The 20,704-nt window shown below is 44.7% G+C and overlaps 1 protein-coding gene across 2 annotated transcripts in view; it reads right to left on the bottom strand.

Annotated features, from left to right (window-relative positions):
* The window catches only part of XPOT (exportin for tRNA), a 538,373-nt gene that overhangs the window by 100,257 nt on the left and 417,412 nt on the right, over positions 1–20,704 (bottom strand). For both annotated transcript variants that reach the window (XM_078676087.1, XM_078676095.1), the window contains exon 20: positions 4,014–4,130. In XM_078676087.1, coding sequence (XP_078532213.1) covers positions 4,014–4,130 — 117 coding nt within the window. The remainder of the gene's footprint in view (positions 1–4,013; positions 4,131–20,704) is intronic.

The following is a 20,704-nucleotide window of genomic DNA, read 5'->3' as shown; positions in this document are numbered from 1 at the left end:
AGCACATGGGTGGTGTTGATAGAGTGGATCAGAGGTTGGAACCTTACACTGCTGTGTGTAAGGCTTACATTTGATATAAGAAGTTGGTCATCCATCTTTTCAATTTAGCAACTTTTAATGCTTTTGTTGTGTTCAAGGAGTCTGTGATAGGCAGCCTTGTTGTAGTGGAACAAGCAAGTGTTCCTAGAGCTGAAGTGGTGGAGGATGTGGCTAGATTGAAAGATCGCCAATTTCCCAACTGAATTCCTCCCACGGCCCAAAAAAACAATCCCTGTAAGAGATGTAGAGTCTGTTTGCGAAGATGTATGTGGAAGGAGAGTTGTATGCACTGTGCTGATTGTCCTTTTAATAATGGGCTGTGTGTGTCCACGTGTTTTAGATTGTATCACACTCAAAAGAGTTTTTGGGAGCAACTGTGAGTAATAGTGTACTGCCTGGTCTGTATGGTTTTATATTTGTTGTTCAGTTTCACGGTTGACATTAGAATTATGTCTTTAGTTACTACTGTTGTGTTTGTGGTTATAGTTGTGTATCTAGTTCCACCTGCTTTGTGTTTTCTACCTTGTTAAAAAAGATTTGATGACGGTGTGCGTGGAATGGCGCTCGGCTGGTGGTGTGCATGGATTGGCGCTTGGATGGCGGTGTGCGTGGACTGACGTTTCCCTAGATAGCCGCCGAGCCCGGGGCCCAAAACCCAGGTGCCCCCCCTGCAAAACCAGGTCATTTTGTGATAGGTAATTTTGATGTCTCCTCAATAAGTTTTGGGACCTTGCTTGTCGCAGGTACTTGGCCCACCTACACGAGTGAGGGACCATTTTTAACGAGAAACCTGAGGGAACACTGGGTGGTAGAAAATTTGTGTCAACCCCGTGATCCCACAGCTTTCCCCACACAGAAAGTTGAGAAAAATTTAATTTTTTCAGCTAAATCGAAGGTTTTTCAGGGGAATCTGGGTAGGAAAACATTGGGGGTCCACGTACTCACCCGGGTGTCTAGCTTTCAGAAATGTGATGGTTTGGTAGGTTTCCCTAGATTGCCGCCAAACCCGGGACCAAAAGCCCAGGTGACCCCCTTTCAAAACCAGGTCATTTTGTGATAGGTAAATTTGATGTCCCCACAATACGTTTTGGGCCCCTACGTGCTGTGGGCACTTGGCCCACCCAAACAAGTGAGGTACCATTGTTGTCGGGAGACTTTGGAGAATTCGGGGTAGGTGGAAGTTGTGGATTCACACAGATTCCAAACTTTCCCTCACAGAAATATGAGGAAAATTTTTTATTTTTACACAGTTTGAGGTTTGCATGGGATTTTGAATAACAGAACCTGGTGAGAGCCACACAAGTCACCACATCCTGGATTCACCTGGGTATCTGGTTTAAAAAAATGTAAAGGCATGCTAGGTTTCCCTAGGTGCAGGCAGAGCTAAGGTTCAAAATCCACAGCAAGGCACTTTGCAAAAAAGGGTCCATTTTGACATTTTATCAGGAGACTTTGGGCGATGCGGGGTAAGAGGAAGTTTGTGGATCCATGCAGATTCTAGAACTTTCCATCACAGAAATGTGAGGAAAATGTGTTTGTTTGACAAATTGAGATTTTCAAGGGATTCTGGGTAACAGAACCTAGTGAGAGCCACACAAGTCACCCCATTCTGGTTTCCCATAGGGGTCTAGTTTTCAAAAATGTATAGGTTTGCTAGATTTCCCTAGGTTCCAGGATGAGCTAGGGTTCAAAATCCACAGCTAGGCACATTGCAAAAAAAGGGTCAATTTTCACTCGAAGAATTTGATGTGTCCATGTTGCGCTTTGGGCCGTTTCCTGTCACGGGCACTAGGCCTAACCACACAAGTCAGGGACCGTTTTTATCAGGAGACTAAGGGGAAAACAGAATAGTAGAACAAGTGTTATTACCAATTGACTTTCTTTGCATTTCTGCCTTCAAAATGCAAGATAATTTATTTTAAAAAAATAAGTCATTCTGAAAAAATGACCTCTAATTCACCTGCTTGTATGGGTACCCACAATTTTGGAGATGTGCAAAAACCACTGCTTCTAAACTCTATCTTTTGTTCCCATTTCAGAAATATATTGGTTTCCTTGGTACCTATTTTCACTCTTTATATTTTACCAAATGAACTGCGATATACCCGATAAACAATGAAAAACCATTGCATGACACAGCTCAGTTATTGGCTCTGGGTTCCTCGGGTTCTTGGTGAACCTACAAGTCCTATATATCCGCACAACCTGAAGGGTCCAGCGGATGTAATGGTATATTGCTAAAATAAATATGTCATACTTAGAAGAAGTTACAGGTGAAAACGCTGGCACAAATGGCTGTTTTTTTCAACTCAATTTTAATATTTTCTATTTTCAATTGTTAGTTTCTATTAAAAAACCTTGAAGGATCTAAACTAATGACCCTTGCTGAATCCAGAATTTTGTGAAGTTTTCAAAAATATATAGCTTTCTGGGATCCATTATAGGCTTCAAACCCATTTCTACCACTAACTGGAAGGAAGCTGAAAGCACAAACATTAGGACAAATAGGCCCAGTAAAATGACAAAACTGTGTGGAAAATGTTGGTTTTCTGACAAAAGTCTGCCTGTCCCTGAAAGCTGAGAATATGGTGATTTCAGCATCACAAACCCTTTGTTGATGCCATTTGCAGGGAACAAAGCAGACGCTTTCTTCTGCAGCAATTCTTGTACCATTGGGAAAAAAATGTTTGTTGTATTTTGGCTGATTTCTGGGTTCCTTCCTGGGGAATCCAAACCCTGGGTACCTTTAGAATCCTCAGGGTGTTGGAAAAAAAGGGTGCAGATTTGACACAGATACCTTATGTGGACAAAAAATTACAGGGGGCTAAGCGCAAACTATCCCAAATAGCCAAAAAAAGGCTCAGCACGGGGGTGGGGGGGGGCGGCTAGTAGCGAAGCAGTTAATACTTACCAGTATAACCGCAATATTATTTTCCGCATAGGATAACATTGGAATGTGTTGATTTTTCAAAGTGAAAAGTATTTTTAATTAAAAACTTGCTTACCTCATTACGAAGATCTTGGTCTTAAAATAAAATACAAAGTATGCTTTTCTAAAATTGGTCTGGATCTCCTTCTTGAGTTGTGTGTCCATTATTGATCACTGTTGTGCAATAAATGTCTTGCACTCCTTTGTGTTAGGCCTAAGGCTACTCGCTCACAATACCACTAATAGAGCACTTTGGGTTTCACATTGAGCGCTCTACACTATTAGAGAACCCCTGGACTCTGCGCATGGTATTATAACTTAGTGGCAATATCACAGAGGCGGCTACCATTAACAAAGGGTGAGCGGTGGGTGGGGGAGCGTAGGGGGGAAATGGAGCGAGCGCGGGGGGAGGGAAGAGGGTTAATCATTTTAAAACCATACCTGTTTCCGCTGTCCGCCTCCTGCATCACATCATTCCTGCTGGCCTCTTCCTGTGTGCCAGCAGCCCCTGGGACAGACTCCCAGCCAATCCCTGTGCTCCAGAGCAGTGCAGGGATTGGTCTGAGCGGGCTCGAAAGACGCCCTGTTCAAACCAGGGAGTCTTTGGGGGTTTCTCAAGTCTGGCTGCTGAATGCAGCTGGGGTGGAGAAACTTAAGTGTGCCTGTGTGTTTTGGTCGGCCTGAGAAAGGCGATCAAACACACATGAGCACTTAGGGAGTGCAAAAGCACTCATCCTCCACCCTCCCATGCCGCGCCCCTGCATGCACAGGTTTAAATTCTTCAAGTCAAAATTAGATGAAAATTATTCCTCGTCTCATTGTCCTAAATAGTCATATTTATGTACTATTCGGTAGAAAAAATGCCTTCAGATTGCCATTTATTTTTCCTCTCTTTCCATCTCTTGCACAATTGTTTTGGAACCCCAAAGAAATGGAAATATTCAGCATACATACATTTTAAGTAGGATTCTCTATTAGGGAAATACAGTGGTTTAAAGCATACAAATGTTTTCAGTGCAAGAAAAATACATTAAGGTATTCTCACCCCAAAGTTCAACCAATTTGGAAAGGATAATGAAGCAGGTTTTTTGTGCAATCGGATCAGGGTAGTCAACAGCTCCTTGGATGATGGTGAACAATACCCGCTCGACATTCTCAGCACCTAAACACACAAACAATGACAGGCAATTATATCAATAGCATTCCTGCAACCATGGGGTTCAACTACGATCTGTTAATGAAGCTATCCAAATAGAAATCCAATTTAAATGACAGGAAACGGTTATTGCAAATTACATGAACCCACTTACCTTTGAGTCCTGAATTCCTAAGCACGAATGCAAAAGGGGTGACGTTGCATTTATGCTAAATGAGTCACAAGGCTATTTTCCCTTTATCAATGTGGGTATATTTCGGGCACATCGCAGTAGGACTGAAAACTATTTCAAATGCCTTCAAATCTGAAGATGGCTATAATGAAAACTGTTTAAATGGCATTAAATTACAAGAAGATAATAATGGCAAAGAGCCTACAGACTAATGGAGTCACCATAGTTGTATTCTACATATATATCTTGACACTCTCCCAATTTCAATTTACAGGTATGTTCTACAGCAAGTAAGAAAACAATTGATAATATGGCAGCACTGGGCAGATTAATCCTCGGTTGTAGATTACTCCTGGAGCAGTGCTAACTTTGGCTAGGAAGTTATCATTAAAAGCATTAAGTTGGCAGAAAGCAGTGATATAGGTCTCTGAATTACGTTCTTAGTAATTGCAACCAAAACGGCCGGCTGGTGTCTGCTAGAGCATCGCATGCAGAGTGCCACAAAATGTATTCCATTTGGCCGAAGCAATTCCAAAGGTCCTCACGAATTGATAGGTAGGACAGAGGTCCCCAGTTCTAAAGAGACAAAGGAGCAAAATGTGCCAGACTGCCAAGTTTTCTAGTTCCTACTCAATCATAGAAGCGTGCATGCCATGATATAATGCTGGGAGATGACCTCCTTGTTCAAATTAAATTCTCACAGTACCTCTGGACAAATGTGCCATGAATAATCAGGACGTGCCTGCCTACCTACCTGATAGAATATGTCTGCAAAGCAAAGTACTTAAGGAAGAATTCATATTGTTATTGACACCAAGAAAGAAATCATCAGTGAGAGGAACTTCATGTCACACAATGCCAATGGCTTCAAATATTTAAGCATCTGTCTTGGCCCCCAAAAAAATAATGGACGTCACAGGAAGGCATGGGGCACCAGATTAAAGGAAACAAGTCAACAGGGCTGTTCGACTTTGCATCTTTTGGCGTGTTTCCCCAGAGTTTTTGCTTTCTGACCTCCTGGTTTTGACTCTGTTTTTGCTGGCGTAGTGGTTCTGAGCACTTTTCTCACAGCTGATCAGTGGTAAAGTGCAAGTGCTCCTGTGGTAAATTGTGTTATGGATTGGTGTTTCCATGATTCGATATTTGATTTACTTGTTAGTCACTAGTAAAGTGTGCCAGGGTCTGTGAATCAAATGCTACTAGTAGGTCTGCGTATCAAGAAACATCGGTTCTTGTGGCAAAGATAATGGAATATAATGGTAATAATAATGCGCAATGGCAAAGAATGTTGGGTCAACTTGCATGATTTAAAGTACCGCGCACAGTTACATTACACTGACTAAGCCATTTTACCAGCACCGTCCTATTCATTTAGATCTACACGTGTACGCGGCCGTCGTAAGAAAAACACGATTAACACTAATTTGAAACGCCGCTTATTTACACAGGCTCTGGCAGTTCCACACGCTCATTTTCCAAACCCAATATCTATACGTGTTTGCTGCCATTTTCCCGTCTGGGTCCAATGTGAGTACCCTCTCTATTTCTTCACTTGACCAGTGTTTTTTACTTCATGCACGTAGCTGCGCATAACTAATGATACTCTTTCAGGTACATCCTGGCCCGTATATATTTTTTAATTTTTAGAATATATACGCTTTCCTTGATCTTAAATTTACGCCACTCTCCATTAAATTTCCAGATGTCCCTATACTATTAGGTCCTGAAGAGACCCTACACCCCACAAAGGGTCGAAAAGCCGTTGACATTACTGAGAAACGAATCATTGCAGCAGCACTGTTCACTGCAAACAGTGTTTTGTAACATATTGTTATAGTCAGAAATGGTTGTTTTTTTGTTCAATGGAAACCAAGTTATAAATGTCACAAATGTCACTAGCCTGTTTTTTCATTTGGTTCCAAAACCAACTGGGGACACTAAGCACTTATTGGTGTATATACTTGCAATTTTCTTGAAACAATTTATAAAAAGTGTAAATATTCAATCACACTGTATTGGGCCTCCTCTTTGTCTGATATCCATATGACCCAACATTCTTTGCCATTACGCATTACTTTAACCATTATATTCCATTATTTTTGCCACAAGAACCGTTGTTTCTGGATACACAGTACTTACCCTGATTCTCTGTGAGTAGGGTTTCCCTTGTGTTTTTTGTAATTACTAGTGGTCACCCATGTGAGTAGCCCTAAAAGGTAACTCAGACCCGCCATTGCGGAGTCTGCGTGAGGGACTGGCACAAACTTGCCAGTCCCTCACCATCCCTTTTCTTACATGTCAGCCACCCCTAAAGTAGGCCCAAGGTACTCCTGTGGTCCGGGTGCAGTGTATGTGAAAGGTATGACATTCCCTGGTGTGTGTGGCATGTCCTGATAGCGAATTACGGCCAATTTCGTTTTTCGCTATTGCAAAGCTACCTGTTCCCCATAGGACAGAATGGGGAGTTTGTTTATAACATCTACTAAACATAACTGGCCCGGGGAATTAGGTAGGAAAATAAAGTTTAGTATGCCTGAACTCAGAACCTAAAGATCCATCTTTTAGTGAAGGTAATTTTTACATTCTGTGTTTGAAAATACCACTTTTAGAAAGTAGGTATTTTCTTGCTCAGTCATCCAGTGTCTCTCTGATGGAATGTGGATTGCCTGTGTGGGTTTTGGATGACAGAAGGCTGGGAAGCAGGAGTGGCTCCAGATAGTCTAGGTGGGTCAGGAAAGAGCTGAATAGACCTGGAGTACAATTGGGGAAGGGGAGGAGATTTCCTTGCACCTCTAAGGGCCTGGTCAGCCTCTGACCATGCCGTCTCCACCTCCTGCCAGAAGTCACAACATAGAAGGCAGAACTGGTTCTGGCTGGGCACAGACACTCTCTGCCTAAGAGATCAGAGGATTTTGGGATATAAATATTGGGGCCCAGACCCCTGAACTTTAAAACTCTTTGGGATCAAGAAGACTGCCAAGAAGAAGAGCTGGAGAAGCTGTGAGGAGCAACTACAACTTTGCTGTGTGCTTTGCTGTGTTGGCCTGCAGTGGCTGCTTCTGTCTTGGGGGCAGTGAAAGGACTGGACTGAACTTTCTGCAATCTACTTTTGTGAGTTTCTACAAGGGTTTGAGGTAGAGCTTGCCCCCTGTTCAAGAAGTATCCCGAACAGCAAAGACTTCAAGCTCTTCTGCCCTCAGCACTGGGGACTGTGTGTTTTGTGGTGCAACAGAAGAAAAAGCAACCCAACGCCGTCTACGACGCCGCTGTGGACTCCCTGTCCTGAAGGTACTGCAGAGGGCACCGCCGCACTGCGTCCCTGGTCTCACCGACGACGCCTGCAGACGCCGTCACCGAGCTGCGGCTTGCACCGCGACCTGTGGGAACCGCACTCCACACCGCCTTGCTTCACGACGACGCCTTGGCCTCCCCGACGCCGCCACTCCACGCCAAAATCGACGCCGCTGCTTGCACCGAGGTTCGAGGGCACCGCTCGTAAAGTTACAAGACGCACTGCCCTTCATCGCGCACCGCAGCCTTGGCCTACCGATGCCGGTGCCATTGACTCCAGTACATCAGCCAATGACAGAGCTTCGGTAACGACGACGCCACTGCTTGCACAGCAACCTGCCAGCACCGCGACGAGCACTGCATTCTGGTCTCAACGACGGCACCATCTGACGCCGCCACAGAGCCGCTGCTCGCACCGCGACCTGAGGGCACCGCACGCCACACTGCTGCACTTCACACCGCAGCACCAGACGCCTACCGACGCCAGCGCTCCTGACTTCAACAGAGAGGAGTTCGATCTACAACACGTGACTTCGAGGGCCCCGACGACACCTGCAGCGACCTCTGGAAAAGACGCCTGCAGATGCCGTGCTTTTGGAAGCTCAACAAGAGGTCGCAGACTCCCTGAATTTCTAAAAGGTACTGTTTGTGGGTCTTCCCGACACCGTAGCTGGCCCACAACGCAACAGTCAGCAAGAACTGTCTGGATTTGTATGCTCACAATGCCGTGATAGGCACGGATAGAGCTATCAACATCAAGGAACTGGTTTTCAATCCTATTTTGATAACTGAAGATTTTTAAGTACTGTATTGTGGATTTTTATCGTTTTTGGTCTTGTTTTAGGTATATAAAAATATTGGCTATTTTTCTAAACTGGTGTGGTGTCCTTTTGTAGTGTTTACACTGTATTACTGTTGGTTATGGGCAAATGCTTTACACACTGCCTCTAAGATAAGCCTGACTGCTCGTGCCAAGCTACCAAGGGGGTGAGCAGGGGTTATTTTAGGAGTGTAGGAGTGTAACTCCCTTATCCTGATTAGAATGGTGGTTTCTGCCTTGCTTTGCCCTAGCCCACCAAAAATCCCATTTCTAACAAGGGCAATCTAGCATCTCTTGACAAACTCACTGGCTGTAGAGGATTCCCTAGTCCTACTGCGGAGAGGGACCTGTGCGCCCTATGTGGATTTTGCACATTCCCATCTACACACCTCATTCAGACTGATAAGGACAAATAAAAGTCATGATACCGTCAAATGAACAAATTATCTCTTTGGACACTGCCCAGTTATGGAACCTCATACATCTGCTCCTTTAGTGAGCTCTTGTACAACACTTCGTAGCTAACAGGCAGCTTTTCTTGGAGATCTGAACAAAACCCTGACAGGCCAAATAAGCATAAAATGAAAAAATACTAGGTAATTAAGCCTTGAGTGGGTACATTTACTCTCCAGGACACCACATCACAAAACAGAAAAAGGGGCCGAAATAAACAGTCTTCATTGAGGGGTGGCTAGCAGAAAGGATGACATTCGCCACCTCCAAAATTAAGTCGAAGGCACTGACACTACCCTGTTCAATCACCAAACACAGAAGTGTAGGCTCTGAAGAATCATCTACTGGAAAGGGAAGACCACTGAGCAGAAGCAAACGAGGAGGACAAACACAGGTGGAGTAGCTCAGAGTAACGCACCCTCCAGACCCACTCCTGTGCACACAGTCCTGCCTCCGCTTCCTGAGAACATAAGGAATCAGTGAAATGGGTGGGAAAACATTGAGGAGTTTAAAGCTGCAGTTCATACGGATATCTGTAGGTCACCAGAAAGCACAGTGGATGGCTTCCAGGTGTCTACAGATGGTGAAAGTGCCCATCAATTAAATCACGCAATGAGCCCAAGTCCACTCCTGACTGCTTGTATTCTGGGTATCTCTGAAAGTAAAGCAAAGGTCCCCTCATATGACCCAAGAGGCTATCCATCATCAATTGAGCCATCTCATGATGTGCAGGGAAGTAGTGCACCAGCAAGCATGGGGTGTTAAAGGAGTGCAAGGATAGACTCAGAAAGGAGCAAGTCATCTTCCCCAGAGCGTTGGAGCACTTGGAGTTCCGGATCGGGAGCAGCAAGGGAAAGAATTGGGGTTCTGCTTGAAAAGAATGTTTGTACTACCAGGCTTTGGGACAGGGGATGGGTGAAAAGAAATGTAGGATTACCGATCACTAGTCTATGGCGTCCGGTCACCTTAGTAAAAGGCTGGAGAGGCTCAGAGGAGGAGGAAGAAGACTAAAGTAGACCTGTCAACAAAAGCGGGAAGTTCAAGAAATGTGTCTGATCTATGGATCACAACTGTAAAGGAAGCAATTCCTTCAGAGGGAGGACAGATAATCCAATTCCACACTAAGAGAGGTGTTCGGAACACAAGCATTTCACAATGCCAAATAAAGGCCATCATTAGTATTGTGCCTGCCTGTAACATTGGAAGGCATTTGAAAAGAATCCAAATCCGAACCAAAACGTTCCTCTACCCTAGCAAATCCTCGCACTTGAGCCAGATGCTCACATTAGGCTCCATCCTGAATTCAAGCTTTGACCTTTTGCCTAGTCTTGACCAAAATTGATTCTGCCTTAAGAATTTGAGTGGTCAGATCCAAAGTTAGTGCTGGTATCATGCAGCATGGCTCCAAAAGGCACCTGTATTACAACATGAGTCAAGGTCTTTGGCAGAACTGCCAAGGGTGGATCCGAAGCAAGGTCAGCTTTAAGGCAACTCTCATCATGGTCGACAGGCGCCGGGTCAGGATTTCTCAGCAGAGGAGAGGTTGGATTATCTGTACACTTATGGGGCCGGAAGGCATTGAAGAGAAGGCGAAACAGAGCAGAAGATCTTGAACACAGCCTGCATGAAGGCACAACCCTGCATGTGGTCAGCTGACACCACCAGAAACTCCAAGCTTGTGTCTCCTCGAATCTGATTCAATGACAACGTCAAGGTTGTAGTCAGGAAAAGGTACTGCTAATTTTCAGACCTCTTCTGAAAACGACATTGGCAGGAAGGTGTGAGGGATGGGGTTGTTGGATTCCTGTATGTGATGCTTTTTTAAGACTCTTGCGAGGGTTTGATGTCCAGTCTCCCAGGAAATGGAGATATATTTGAGCTCTAAACACCAAGGAGACCTCATGGAGATTCGAGATTGCATCTATCTTGAGTCCTCAAATAGCCCAAAAGTACAGAAATTAGAATTTAAAACAGAGTTTTGTCCCAAAAAATAAAACACAAACTGGGACAAGCTATGGACCCCATTGAAAAAAGATACTGATGTCAATATATATGGCTACGTGATGTCACATCAGGGGGTGGACCTGGAGCCAAAGTCAGAGGCACGTGACACGACATGGCTGTGCTGACGAGCTACTGCAAGTGTTTCCAGATTAAGTCTCGCACCCAATAGGATTTAAAAAAAGGTCTAGGCAGGTAAAAACATTCATTTATTTGTAGTAACATATCTGAACTATTACAGAAGGCACTGGTGGAGAGCCCCTAGCATTGAGTCCCACCTGTATCCTGAGGAGTAAATTATGAGAAGTGGAGACGTGTGACTCAATGGTTAGAGCGGCAGACCCTGATGCAGAGGTCTGGCCCTGGACCAGGGTTCAAATCCCGCCTCGGCGAGTCTTGGGCTCAATTTCCTCGGACCCGATAATTCTCGCCTCGGTGCCTATTCTAATCATGGGTCCCACTCTGCAACTCTGGGCAATAGCTTGCTTAATCTCCACAACGGCCCCACCAGCGCTGGGATGCCTGGCTTCACCTTGGGGGTGCCCAGGAGTGGACATTTCACAGGGAAAAGCCAGGAAGGGTTCCACAGCGGTATGCGTTACAGCGCCAGGAAACCCCGGTTGGGGTATCAGTGCGCTTTACAAGTACAAATTCATTTCATTTCATGATGGCAAGTTAAGGAGGATTTGTGTGAAATTGGCCCTACACCCAAAGGCTGAGTACATGAGTCCTCCACAAAAAAAGTTGGGGGAAAAAGGATAGAAGTACTGTGACAGGCTAAGACTGCTTATCCAGCAAATCAAATATTATATATATAATATATATTCAAGCTGCGGGAAGAGCACATGGATCTTGGTATGGCTTTTGGGCCTGAATCTAGGTGAAGTCCATGTACACCAAGACGAAAAGACCGCATTCTTTACTGGTGATGTTGGTCTTCCACTGTTATTGTTATTTTTGATTTGTAACGCGCCCATTCACCTGCAGGTCTCTAGGCGCTCGGAAATCGATGGTAAACAACAACTTGGCAATTACAAAGAGGCATCCACTAGCTTATATCGCACTCATAGATCTTCTAAACAGCAGTGTTTTTAGCACCTTTCTGAACCGTAGGAGATTCCCTTCCCTGCGCAGCGTCTCAGGTAGTGTGTTCCATAACTGAGGAACTAACACAGAGAAGGCTCTCCCTCCCTTGGTTACAAGTTTGTACCGAGGACAGACCAATAATTGAGAGTCTGAAGATCTAAGAGCTCTCATTGGGCTGTACACCGCCAAACGATCTTTAATGTAGGCGGGAGCCAGACCATATATTGCCTTATGAGCTGTGCACAGATTCTTAAATTCCACACGCTCTTTGATAGGGAGCCAGTGCAGACTCTTTAACAGTGGGGATGCTTTAGATCGTCTTGGTAGTCTGAAGATGAGACGTGCAGCATCATTCATGACGACCTGTAGCCTATTTGTTAAAGTTTTTGGCAGGCCAAGATAAAGGGCATTCCCGTAGTCTAACCTCGAGATCACCGTGGCCGCTACGATGGAGCGCATCATCGATTGAGAGAGAACGGGGGCTGGCTTCCGTAGCTGTCTAATGATGTTGGTGCAGCTTCAGACCACTGAAGAGATCTGACTAACCATTGATAGGTCACAATCCAGCTTGATCCCCAGGCTCTTTACATTCAGGCTAGGTTTGGGAGCCGGGCCCAACTCCGCAGGCCAATAGAGGTCACACCATGGTGAGGTGGCAGATGGAATCACCAGTACCTCGGTCTTATCTGGATTAATTTTCAAAAGATTTTCCGTCATCCATTGAACAGTGTACCTCAAGATGTTCTGGGCTTGGAGTTGTGCGGTGTTGGTGTTATCGACACTCAGCAACAACTGTGTGTCGTCCGCATAATTAAATACTGTACAGCCCATGCACGCCAGGGAAGCAATCAGAGGTTGCAGGTAGAGATTGAATAGAAGTGGGGACAGGGCCGAGCCCTGAGGCACCCCACATTCTAGAGTCCCCACCTCAGAGATTTCATCCCCAAGTTGTATCCTTTGGGTCCTTCCCAAAAGGAAGGATTGCAACCACCTGAGCGCCAGGCCTTTAATCCCAAAGTCACTCAGTCTCTCCAGAAGCAGGGCATGGCTGACGGTATCGAACGCCGCTGAAAGGTCTAATAAAATCAGGGCGCTCGGTTTCTTACCGTCAGCTAAGCCTCTCAATTCATCAAGCACCGAGAGCATCACCAACTCGGTGCTGTGATGGGCTCGGAACCCTGCCTGTCGTTCATGAAGTAGATGGTGACCCTCCAAATACATGGACAAAGATTTTAATATATGTTGTTCCAGTATTTTTGAGAGAAATGGCAGTTGAGAAATAGGCCTATAATTCTTCAGCACAGCGGGGTCTGCGCCTGGTTTCTTCAATAGGGGTCTCACACGTGCTTCCTTAAGTTCAGCTGGTATATACCCCGTCTCCAGAGATCTATTAAGAAGGGAGATGATACGTTCCTCCAATAAGGGGCGAGCTACCTGAAAGACCCTGGGAGGACATGGGTCTGCTGGAGATCCAGATTTGATTCTGCCCATCAATTGCTCCAGACTCAGTGTATCAATCTCTGGAAACAGTGCGATGGAACAGTCAACCGGCTTATGAGGGACTGTGGACAAGGCCATCCCCTTTGCCATGCCACTTTTTATCTCCTGGATAATAGATCTCACTTTCTCCAAAAAATATCCCTGGAAGGCATTGCAATTTATGGGAGGCTGAGAGCTTTCAGATTTTTTACTCAGCTCCGACAGGATCTTAAACGTCTCTTTCTGTACATTAACTGCCTTACTTAGGCGGGAGTCATAGTATTCAGCTTTAGCTAGGGTAATAGACTTTTTGTATTGATTAAGAGAGTTTCGGTAGAGGTTCCTAGCTGAGTCCAGTTTGGTTTTCCTCCATCCTCTTTCCAGTGCTCTAAGTTTCCTTTTATGGTCCCTTAGTAATGGCGTAAACCATGGGGCCCCTTTACCAGGTCCTTTTATTAGCTTCGTTCTTATAGGAGCTAACTGGTTTATGGCTTGAGTCAGGCTCCGCGTTAAATCCGCGTAGTCCCGGTCCAAACTACGACCTGGGCTCAGAGACCGATCCATTGGCAGGAGCACCTTGGTCAGGGTTAGTAAATCAACCTCTGCCCATTTACGGATACTCCTGACTTCCGGTGGTAAGTTATTTATAGGGCCGTTGATGTGCACCTCACAGGATATTAGGTGATGGTCAGACCATATACATGGGGCAACATCTTTAAGGGCCACATTTGTATCTGTTGTCCACACAAGGTCAAGAACATGACCTTTATTGTGTGTGGGAACCTCCACAAGTTGTTTAAAACTTAGAGCTGACATCATAGTGTCCAATTGGCGTGTAGGCAGGTCCCAATGGGACTCATCCCGAGATGTGGCGCCGCGGCCAGGGCGACTGACGCTGGAATCTGGGGATCAGGGTTCGATCCCCAGCTCCGGCGGCAGGTTAGCCCAGCACCATGCGACTCTGGGCAATAGCTTGCTTAATCTTCCCGACGGCCCCCAGCGCCTAGAGACCCTAACGGGTGATTGTGCGCTTTACAAATGTGGATTATTATTATTATTATTATCCCAATGTAGGTTAAAATCACCTGTTACTACGATTTTTGTATATCGGGTACATAAGTCCGACATAATGGGACCAAAGGAGTCATAGAACAGTGGGGTTGTATTGGGAGGGCGGTAGACAGCTAGCACCACCCAGCATGTGTTATTTACCGTAACTTTTACCCCAAGCAAGTCAGCTAGATCAACTGTTTCTGACAATAGTTTTTCCACTAGCAGAGCTTTTTTAAAAAGGACCGCTACCCCTCCTCCCCGTACACTTCCTGGGCGGTTGTGCCATATAGCGTCATAACCGCTGGGGAGAGCGGCAAGGATATCCGGCATCGAATTATCGCCCATCCAAGTCTCTGATAGGGTCAATATATCTATCTCATTGTCCTGCAACAAATTATAGACTTCCACATGGTGGCAGTGGAGCGAGCGGGTATTTAGGCTGGCTATTTTCAGTGAGGAGTGCAACCCTGAGGGGATCACAATATGGGGGAGAGATATCGCATACTTCCTGAGTTTCAACAGGGTTGCACGATCCAAGCGTACCTCCCTATTATCCAAATTACGCAGCTCCACCGAGGAGTAGGTGCGCCGTTGGCCAGAGATCCCTGTGCCCGGGCCCGTCCGTGCGCGGACGGGCGCAGACGGGCTGGACTCTGGCGTGACTCCGGCAATGCTCCGGCGAGCCCGCCGCGCGTGCCCGCTGCGCGTCAGCATGGCTGCCTTAAATACCGGTCTAGCGTCCTTGTGACGACTAGACCGCTCCACTCCTTAGCCCTCACCCAAGATGTCCGCCGTTCTGGCGGTGTAATGCAATTTCGAGGGGGAAAGGGATCCGCTCCAAACGCGGTGCTTTTACAGATTAATGTGCAGGTATGCGGCAGGTGGCTGATCAATTTTAAAATCAAGGTACAATGTGAAAATAAAACAGTTCCAACTCAATCAGAAAAAACGGGGGTTTAAAAATATGCTATAATGCTCCTTGTGAGCGCGCTACGCTCTACAATCCAGCAAAGCTTCTCTGTATTACCAGGTAGCCAAAGGCAGTTTCCAAGGATCCGGCGCCTAATTTGCCTGCCTTAAATACCGGTCTAGCGTCCTTGTGACGACTAGACCGCTCCACACTGTGAATACGAAGTACGTGTCAAGTTTCTGCAGAACAGGTACACAGAAGTAAACATCGTGCAGTTTGTAAAACTTTTCCTGACAAAACATTGGGAGTAAAAACAATGCACTATTTCGCAGAGAGGCCGGTTTTAATGCTCCTGCGGAATTACTATATATAATGTATATTATATATATTCTTACAAATAAAATATATTTCATATTGAAGGTATAGACAACCCTAACTGAAAAAAGAAAACTGTATAGTATCAGGACCACCAACAAGACCCACGCATTGCAGTCTCTGGAGATAGTGATGAGGGTTCTAAAACCACGGGGAAGTCAATGGGATATCTTAGCCACTGGTGTTGCTGAGGGAATGGGCTTGCTCTTCAATTAAAATATCTCCATGTTGAGTGGTAGTTGGACCATGAGCAGGACTGGCTACTTCTAGGGTTTTGATCAAAGGGACACTCTGACTTTGAAAGACTAAGGATTTTGCCAATTACAAGAAAATTGCTAATCTCTGCACCACTGCTTGGACAGCAATAAGTGATTTGGCAGTGACTTCTTCAGTTTCATATTACTGTAGGTCTACATCTGCTGAGGGATCAAACTAGATCATCAATAGGGAGGGCAATTTCTCTCTATTTTTCTGGGCTGCTGGCTTGAGGTCTAAGGATTCAGGCCAGACTTTCGTATGCATGAACAGATCATAGTTAATGTTCCTGTTTCATTTGTCTTCAGGAAACGTTAAGTATAAAACAAGCTATTCACCTGTAACTGTGGTTCTCCATTCTTGATATCTTTCATAGATTCACAGACGTGAATCATGCCCAGGCATGAAAGTGGTAGTCCCTCTGTAACTTTAAAATAGCAACACAAGGTACTGACAGCTGAGAAGGCCGCAGGCAGTGCCTACTTTGTTAGCATATTCCCCTCATTTTAAAAAGCTCAAACCTGCATGAGAGTGTAAATACTAACCATAGAGGCAATATCTGAGGTCAGCCTCATATAGGGAGATGGAAGGGCTGCATGTGAATATATAAAAGGTACCAACACTGAAGAACCAAAGTTACAGGTAAGTAATACAAAATGTTCTCCAGTATTAGCTCTCCCATAGATTCTCATGCTTGAATCATAATAGTAAGCAGTTACGTCATGAAGAGGAGAAAGACACTCAAAGTTGGTTAGACTTTCACATTTGTTTAGTTCTGTCTAGGCAGAATTCAAGACGCTTTCTGAGTTCCAAGACAGCGCTGTTTCAGCTGGGCTTGTAGGATTTTGAAATAATGCTAGGAGGATTACTGGTTCATTAAGATGAAATTCAGTAGGTATTTTAGGTATGAACTTGGGATTAAGTCTTTAGTGTGGCCTTCTCTTTTGTAAACTGCTGGAAAGGTTTTTGGCGGTAAAGACCAGAATTTCGCTAACTCTTCTCTCCAATGCTTTGATCAGAAGCGATGCAGTTTTCCAGTTTCAATACCTTATGGTTGCTTTGTGAATAGGCTTGAATGGATCTCACATAAATTGCAAAAGCACGGTATTCAGTTCCCATGCTGTTGGAGGCGTTCTAGATGGTGCAAACACTCTGAATATTCCTTTCAGGAACTACTTGACTATTCTGTGTGACCATATAGATGACTTACTAGTTGTTTGTTGGAAACGTCTATGGGTGCCTGGTGAACTCGATTTTGACATATGCCTGTGTCGCGACTTTGTATGGAAGTGTCTTATGGGCCTGGATATGAAAGGGATGTAATCCGTTAGTGGACAGCACACACAAAATCTTTTCCATTTTGCAGTATATGTGCTATTCATTGACACAGCTCTGGTTTGTGACATGATAACCTTGCAGTCTTGTGGGATATCAAAATGTCCAAATTCATGATGCTCAGGAGTCTGGCTGCTAATTTGAGAGACAGAGTTGGAATGTAGTATCTGACCCTGGTATCTACACATCTACATTAGCAGAATGGGATGCTCTGGTGCTAGTTCGTAGTAGGTACGAAACCCAGTACTGTCTCAGCTAAGAATGGGGCTACAAGAATTAGTCTGCACAGAGACGTTTTAAGACCTGGGCAAAGTGGGCTCTGGCCCAGGGCCCCAGCCTCTCAGGGGGCCCCCCTGAAAGCGCCAGCTCTATTCTACATAGTCTTGCCATGATGAACTTTATTGATTCTTGAATAGATTAAATATAATTTCCCTTTAATGTTTTTGTACCTGGGTGATATGAGAGAGTCTCATGCAACATTCATAATAAAAATTATTTTAGATCAAAACAGGATCTCACATATGAGTAATGGAAGGGTTATCAGAGATTATTTGCAGTGATATTAGAGAGTTGCTGGTGTGTTACAATATTGAAACACACATCACTATCCCTGAATATTAGATGTGAACATATTTAGAAAGTGGACGAATGAGCTTGTGCACTGTCAGTGAAAATTAAATAAATAATACATTTTCCCTCGCATCATCCCTAGAAATCGCCCCTTACAAGGCCCCACTGCTGTTACCTGCACGGACAGCGGCAGATCAGTGACCTGGACAAAGGCGGCATGAAAGAGCTGAAATAGGATCATAAATTCGAAGCTGTTCTGAACAGAGCCCACAAGATACGTTTGGCCCCTGGGCCCTAAAATTCTTAAGAAGTCCCTGAATCTGCAGGGTTCGCTTTATATTTTGGATATTACTTTTACTAGGAGGAAGAATCATTAGAAAGGAGTAAGCAAATTCCCTGTACCAACCTATAAAAAGATCATTCCACCAGGAATGCAGTTGTGGGTGTCTGGTTAAGTAAGACTATCATTTCTTGTTCTTCATTGCAAGGAGGTCTATTGTTGGTTTTCCCAAGGAGGGGGAGGAAGGAGAAGAGGGGGTGGAGTACTTTTTTTATCCCTGCAGCTACCATTACTTTGTCTTTGAAGGAGCCGGATATCTGGGTTCAATGTTTGTCCATCTCCACTTGTATGAGCCTGATGTGCTGTCTCTAGAATGGTATTAGCACTATGCAGGAAGACATTATGCCTAGTAGTCTTTTACTATTTGTTTTTAGGATATCAAAGAAGATTTGTCTTTAACTTGAGGCTCAAAGATTTGAAGAGCGCGCTATAGTCTGCCTTGGGTTGGCCCATGAGACACAAAGGTGAATTCTCCGGGATTTTGTCTTTTTTTGTTGATTCACAGTACAACCGCTGCCACTACAGCCAGTGGTGTTGGCATAAGTTGTATGCTCTCTTGCTGGATGTGATCCAACAGGGGAATTACCTTGACTGACCTTTTTGCTGACTTATTGAAGTCATACGAGAAACAGTCCATTTCTTTCATTGTTATAGGCAAGTCAAACCTTTTGGTATCCATGACGACCAAAAATAAAACCTGCCTATATAGTCTGACAATGAATCCACAGGTGGAGGAATTGGTGGGTTAGCAAAAGGTAGGAAGTGTTCATCCCATTCGCCTCCCCGTGGTGGGTCTATATATTGATTATCATCACTGGTCTACCTAGATGGGCCGTTGAAGTACATCTACAAATTGTGGTATTTGAGGCAGATGGTATTCGCCTTCTAGTGATGTTTGTGGTGCAGGTGCTGGAGAGTCAGGAGTTTGCTGAGGTGGGACAGGTGAAGGCACCTGCCAATCGGAAAATGAGAGTAATAGTCAAACATCATATGCCTTAGATTTTTATCAATGTCAACTGGTACCTCCATCATAAGCCTTTGTTAATTGTTTTCATACACAGATTCTTAAGGGTCATAGTGGGGGTCAAAATATTTTCTGGCCTCCCAGTGTTGGAGAGTGAATTGTGAGAGGAACGTATTGGTCTATTTTTCGGTGCAATATGCCTGTTCCTCTTCTGTGTTCTGGCATTTGATATTAACCTGCCTTGGACTGTAAGCCATTCCAAAGAGATAATCCAGATCAGATTCCTCCTTCATTTCCATTTCTAGAAGCTTCACTGAAGGCTGGGGTTGGAATTTTGCTTGGAGAAATATGCTCTGGGTGTAATGGGGCCTCATGCAGTGAAGCTGTTGATGGTATAATCATCAACAACAACATCGTTGTCTGAGTCACTTACGTAAGCTTCATCGATGGTGGCTGTTCCGTCGACTATTCATTTGTCAAGAAGTGAGTCGTCAATGGGTCAGTTGTCGATGGGACCACCGCCGATGGATTTTAGTTGCTGGTGTCTTAGTCAATGGCGATTGTGCCACTGTTTCCCCCATTGGTGTAGGTAGACAAGGAATAGTCAACAGCAGCATTACTTGCAACTTTTTAGTCCCTCGTGATGATGTTGGATGCAATGATGGTGGAAAGTACCTTTTTCTCATTTCTTTCTCTGTTGTAGGTACGTACCTGCTGACTTTTTAAGAGCTTTTTTGTGCCATTTTTCCTTACGTTCTTCTGAGGAAAATTCCTTAGGCCTAGTGTAGGCCTTTTGAGATTTCAAATCACCAGGCTGTCTTTTCTCTCCTTTCTTTCCTCAAGATTTAGAGGAGATAGCCTCAGATTCATCCCCTGAGGATGGGAGTTCAAATGCTTTATTCTCCATGGACTCATGAAAAGGAGGAATAAAGGCCTCCCTGGCCTTTTTCTTTGAACCCAGAGCACACAGAAAAGGGTTCGAAATGAGAATGGAGGACAGTATGGAAGCACGGCCTGCACCAGGGCCTGAGGGGAAATGTGAGGGGTTGAACAGTTATTGATCTAGCCACTCTTGGTCCAATGGCAAAACAGCTAATTTGTCCGCCGTGAAGTCTATTTTCTGTGACAGAGAGATAGCCAGGGATGACTCTAGAAGAGAATGAGGAGAGGGTCATTCAAAGTTTGGTGGGGAATCTGTCAACAAAGAGCGGAAGTTCAAGTCCAAAATATTCCTGGCTCCCTGCCTCATTTGGAAGTGATGGAGCTATTGCAGACTGTGTATTCTGAAAATTCATTCTAATGTTACATCTGATTTTTTTTCCTTCCCAGGACAGCCATCCTGCTCCAAGCAGGAAAAACACCAGCAATATCTCTAAAGCGCTGATAAGACATTTACAGTATGTCAGCAACAATTTTTTTAATTTTTCCAAAAAAGAGCTCCTCTTTTTGGCAGGTAGTATTTTGAAAATGTGCAAA

The sequence above is a fragment of the Lissotriton helveticus genome, chromosome 1_1 (assembly GCF_964261635.1).
Source record: "Lissotriton helveticus chromosome 1_1, aLisHel1.1, whole genome shotgun sequence".
Lineage (NCBI taxonomy): Eukaryota > Metazoa > Chordata > Amphibia > Caudata > Salamandridae > Lissotriton > Lissotriton helveticus.
Note: the sequence above shows the minus strand (reverse complement) of the source record. Positions and strands in the feature narration are given on the sequence as shown.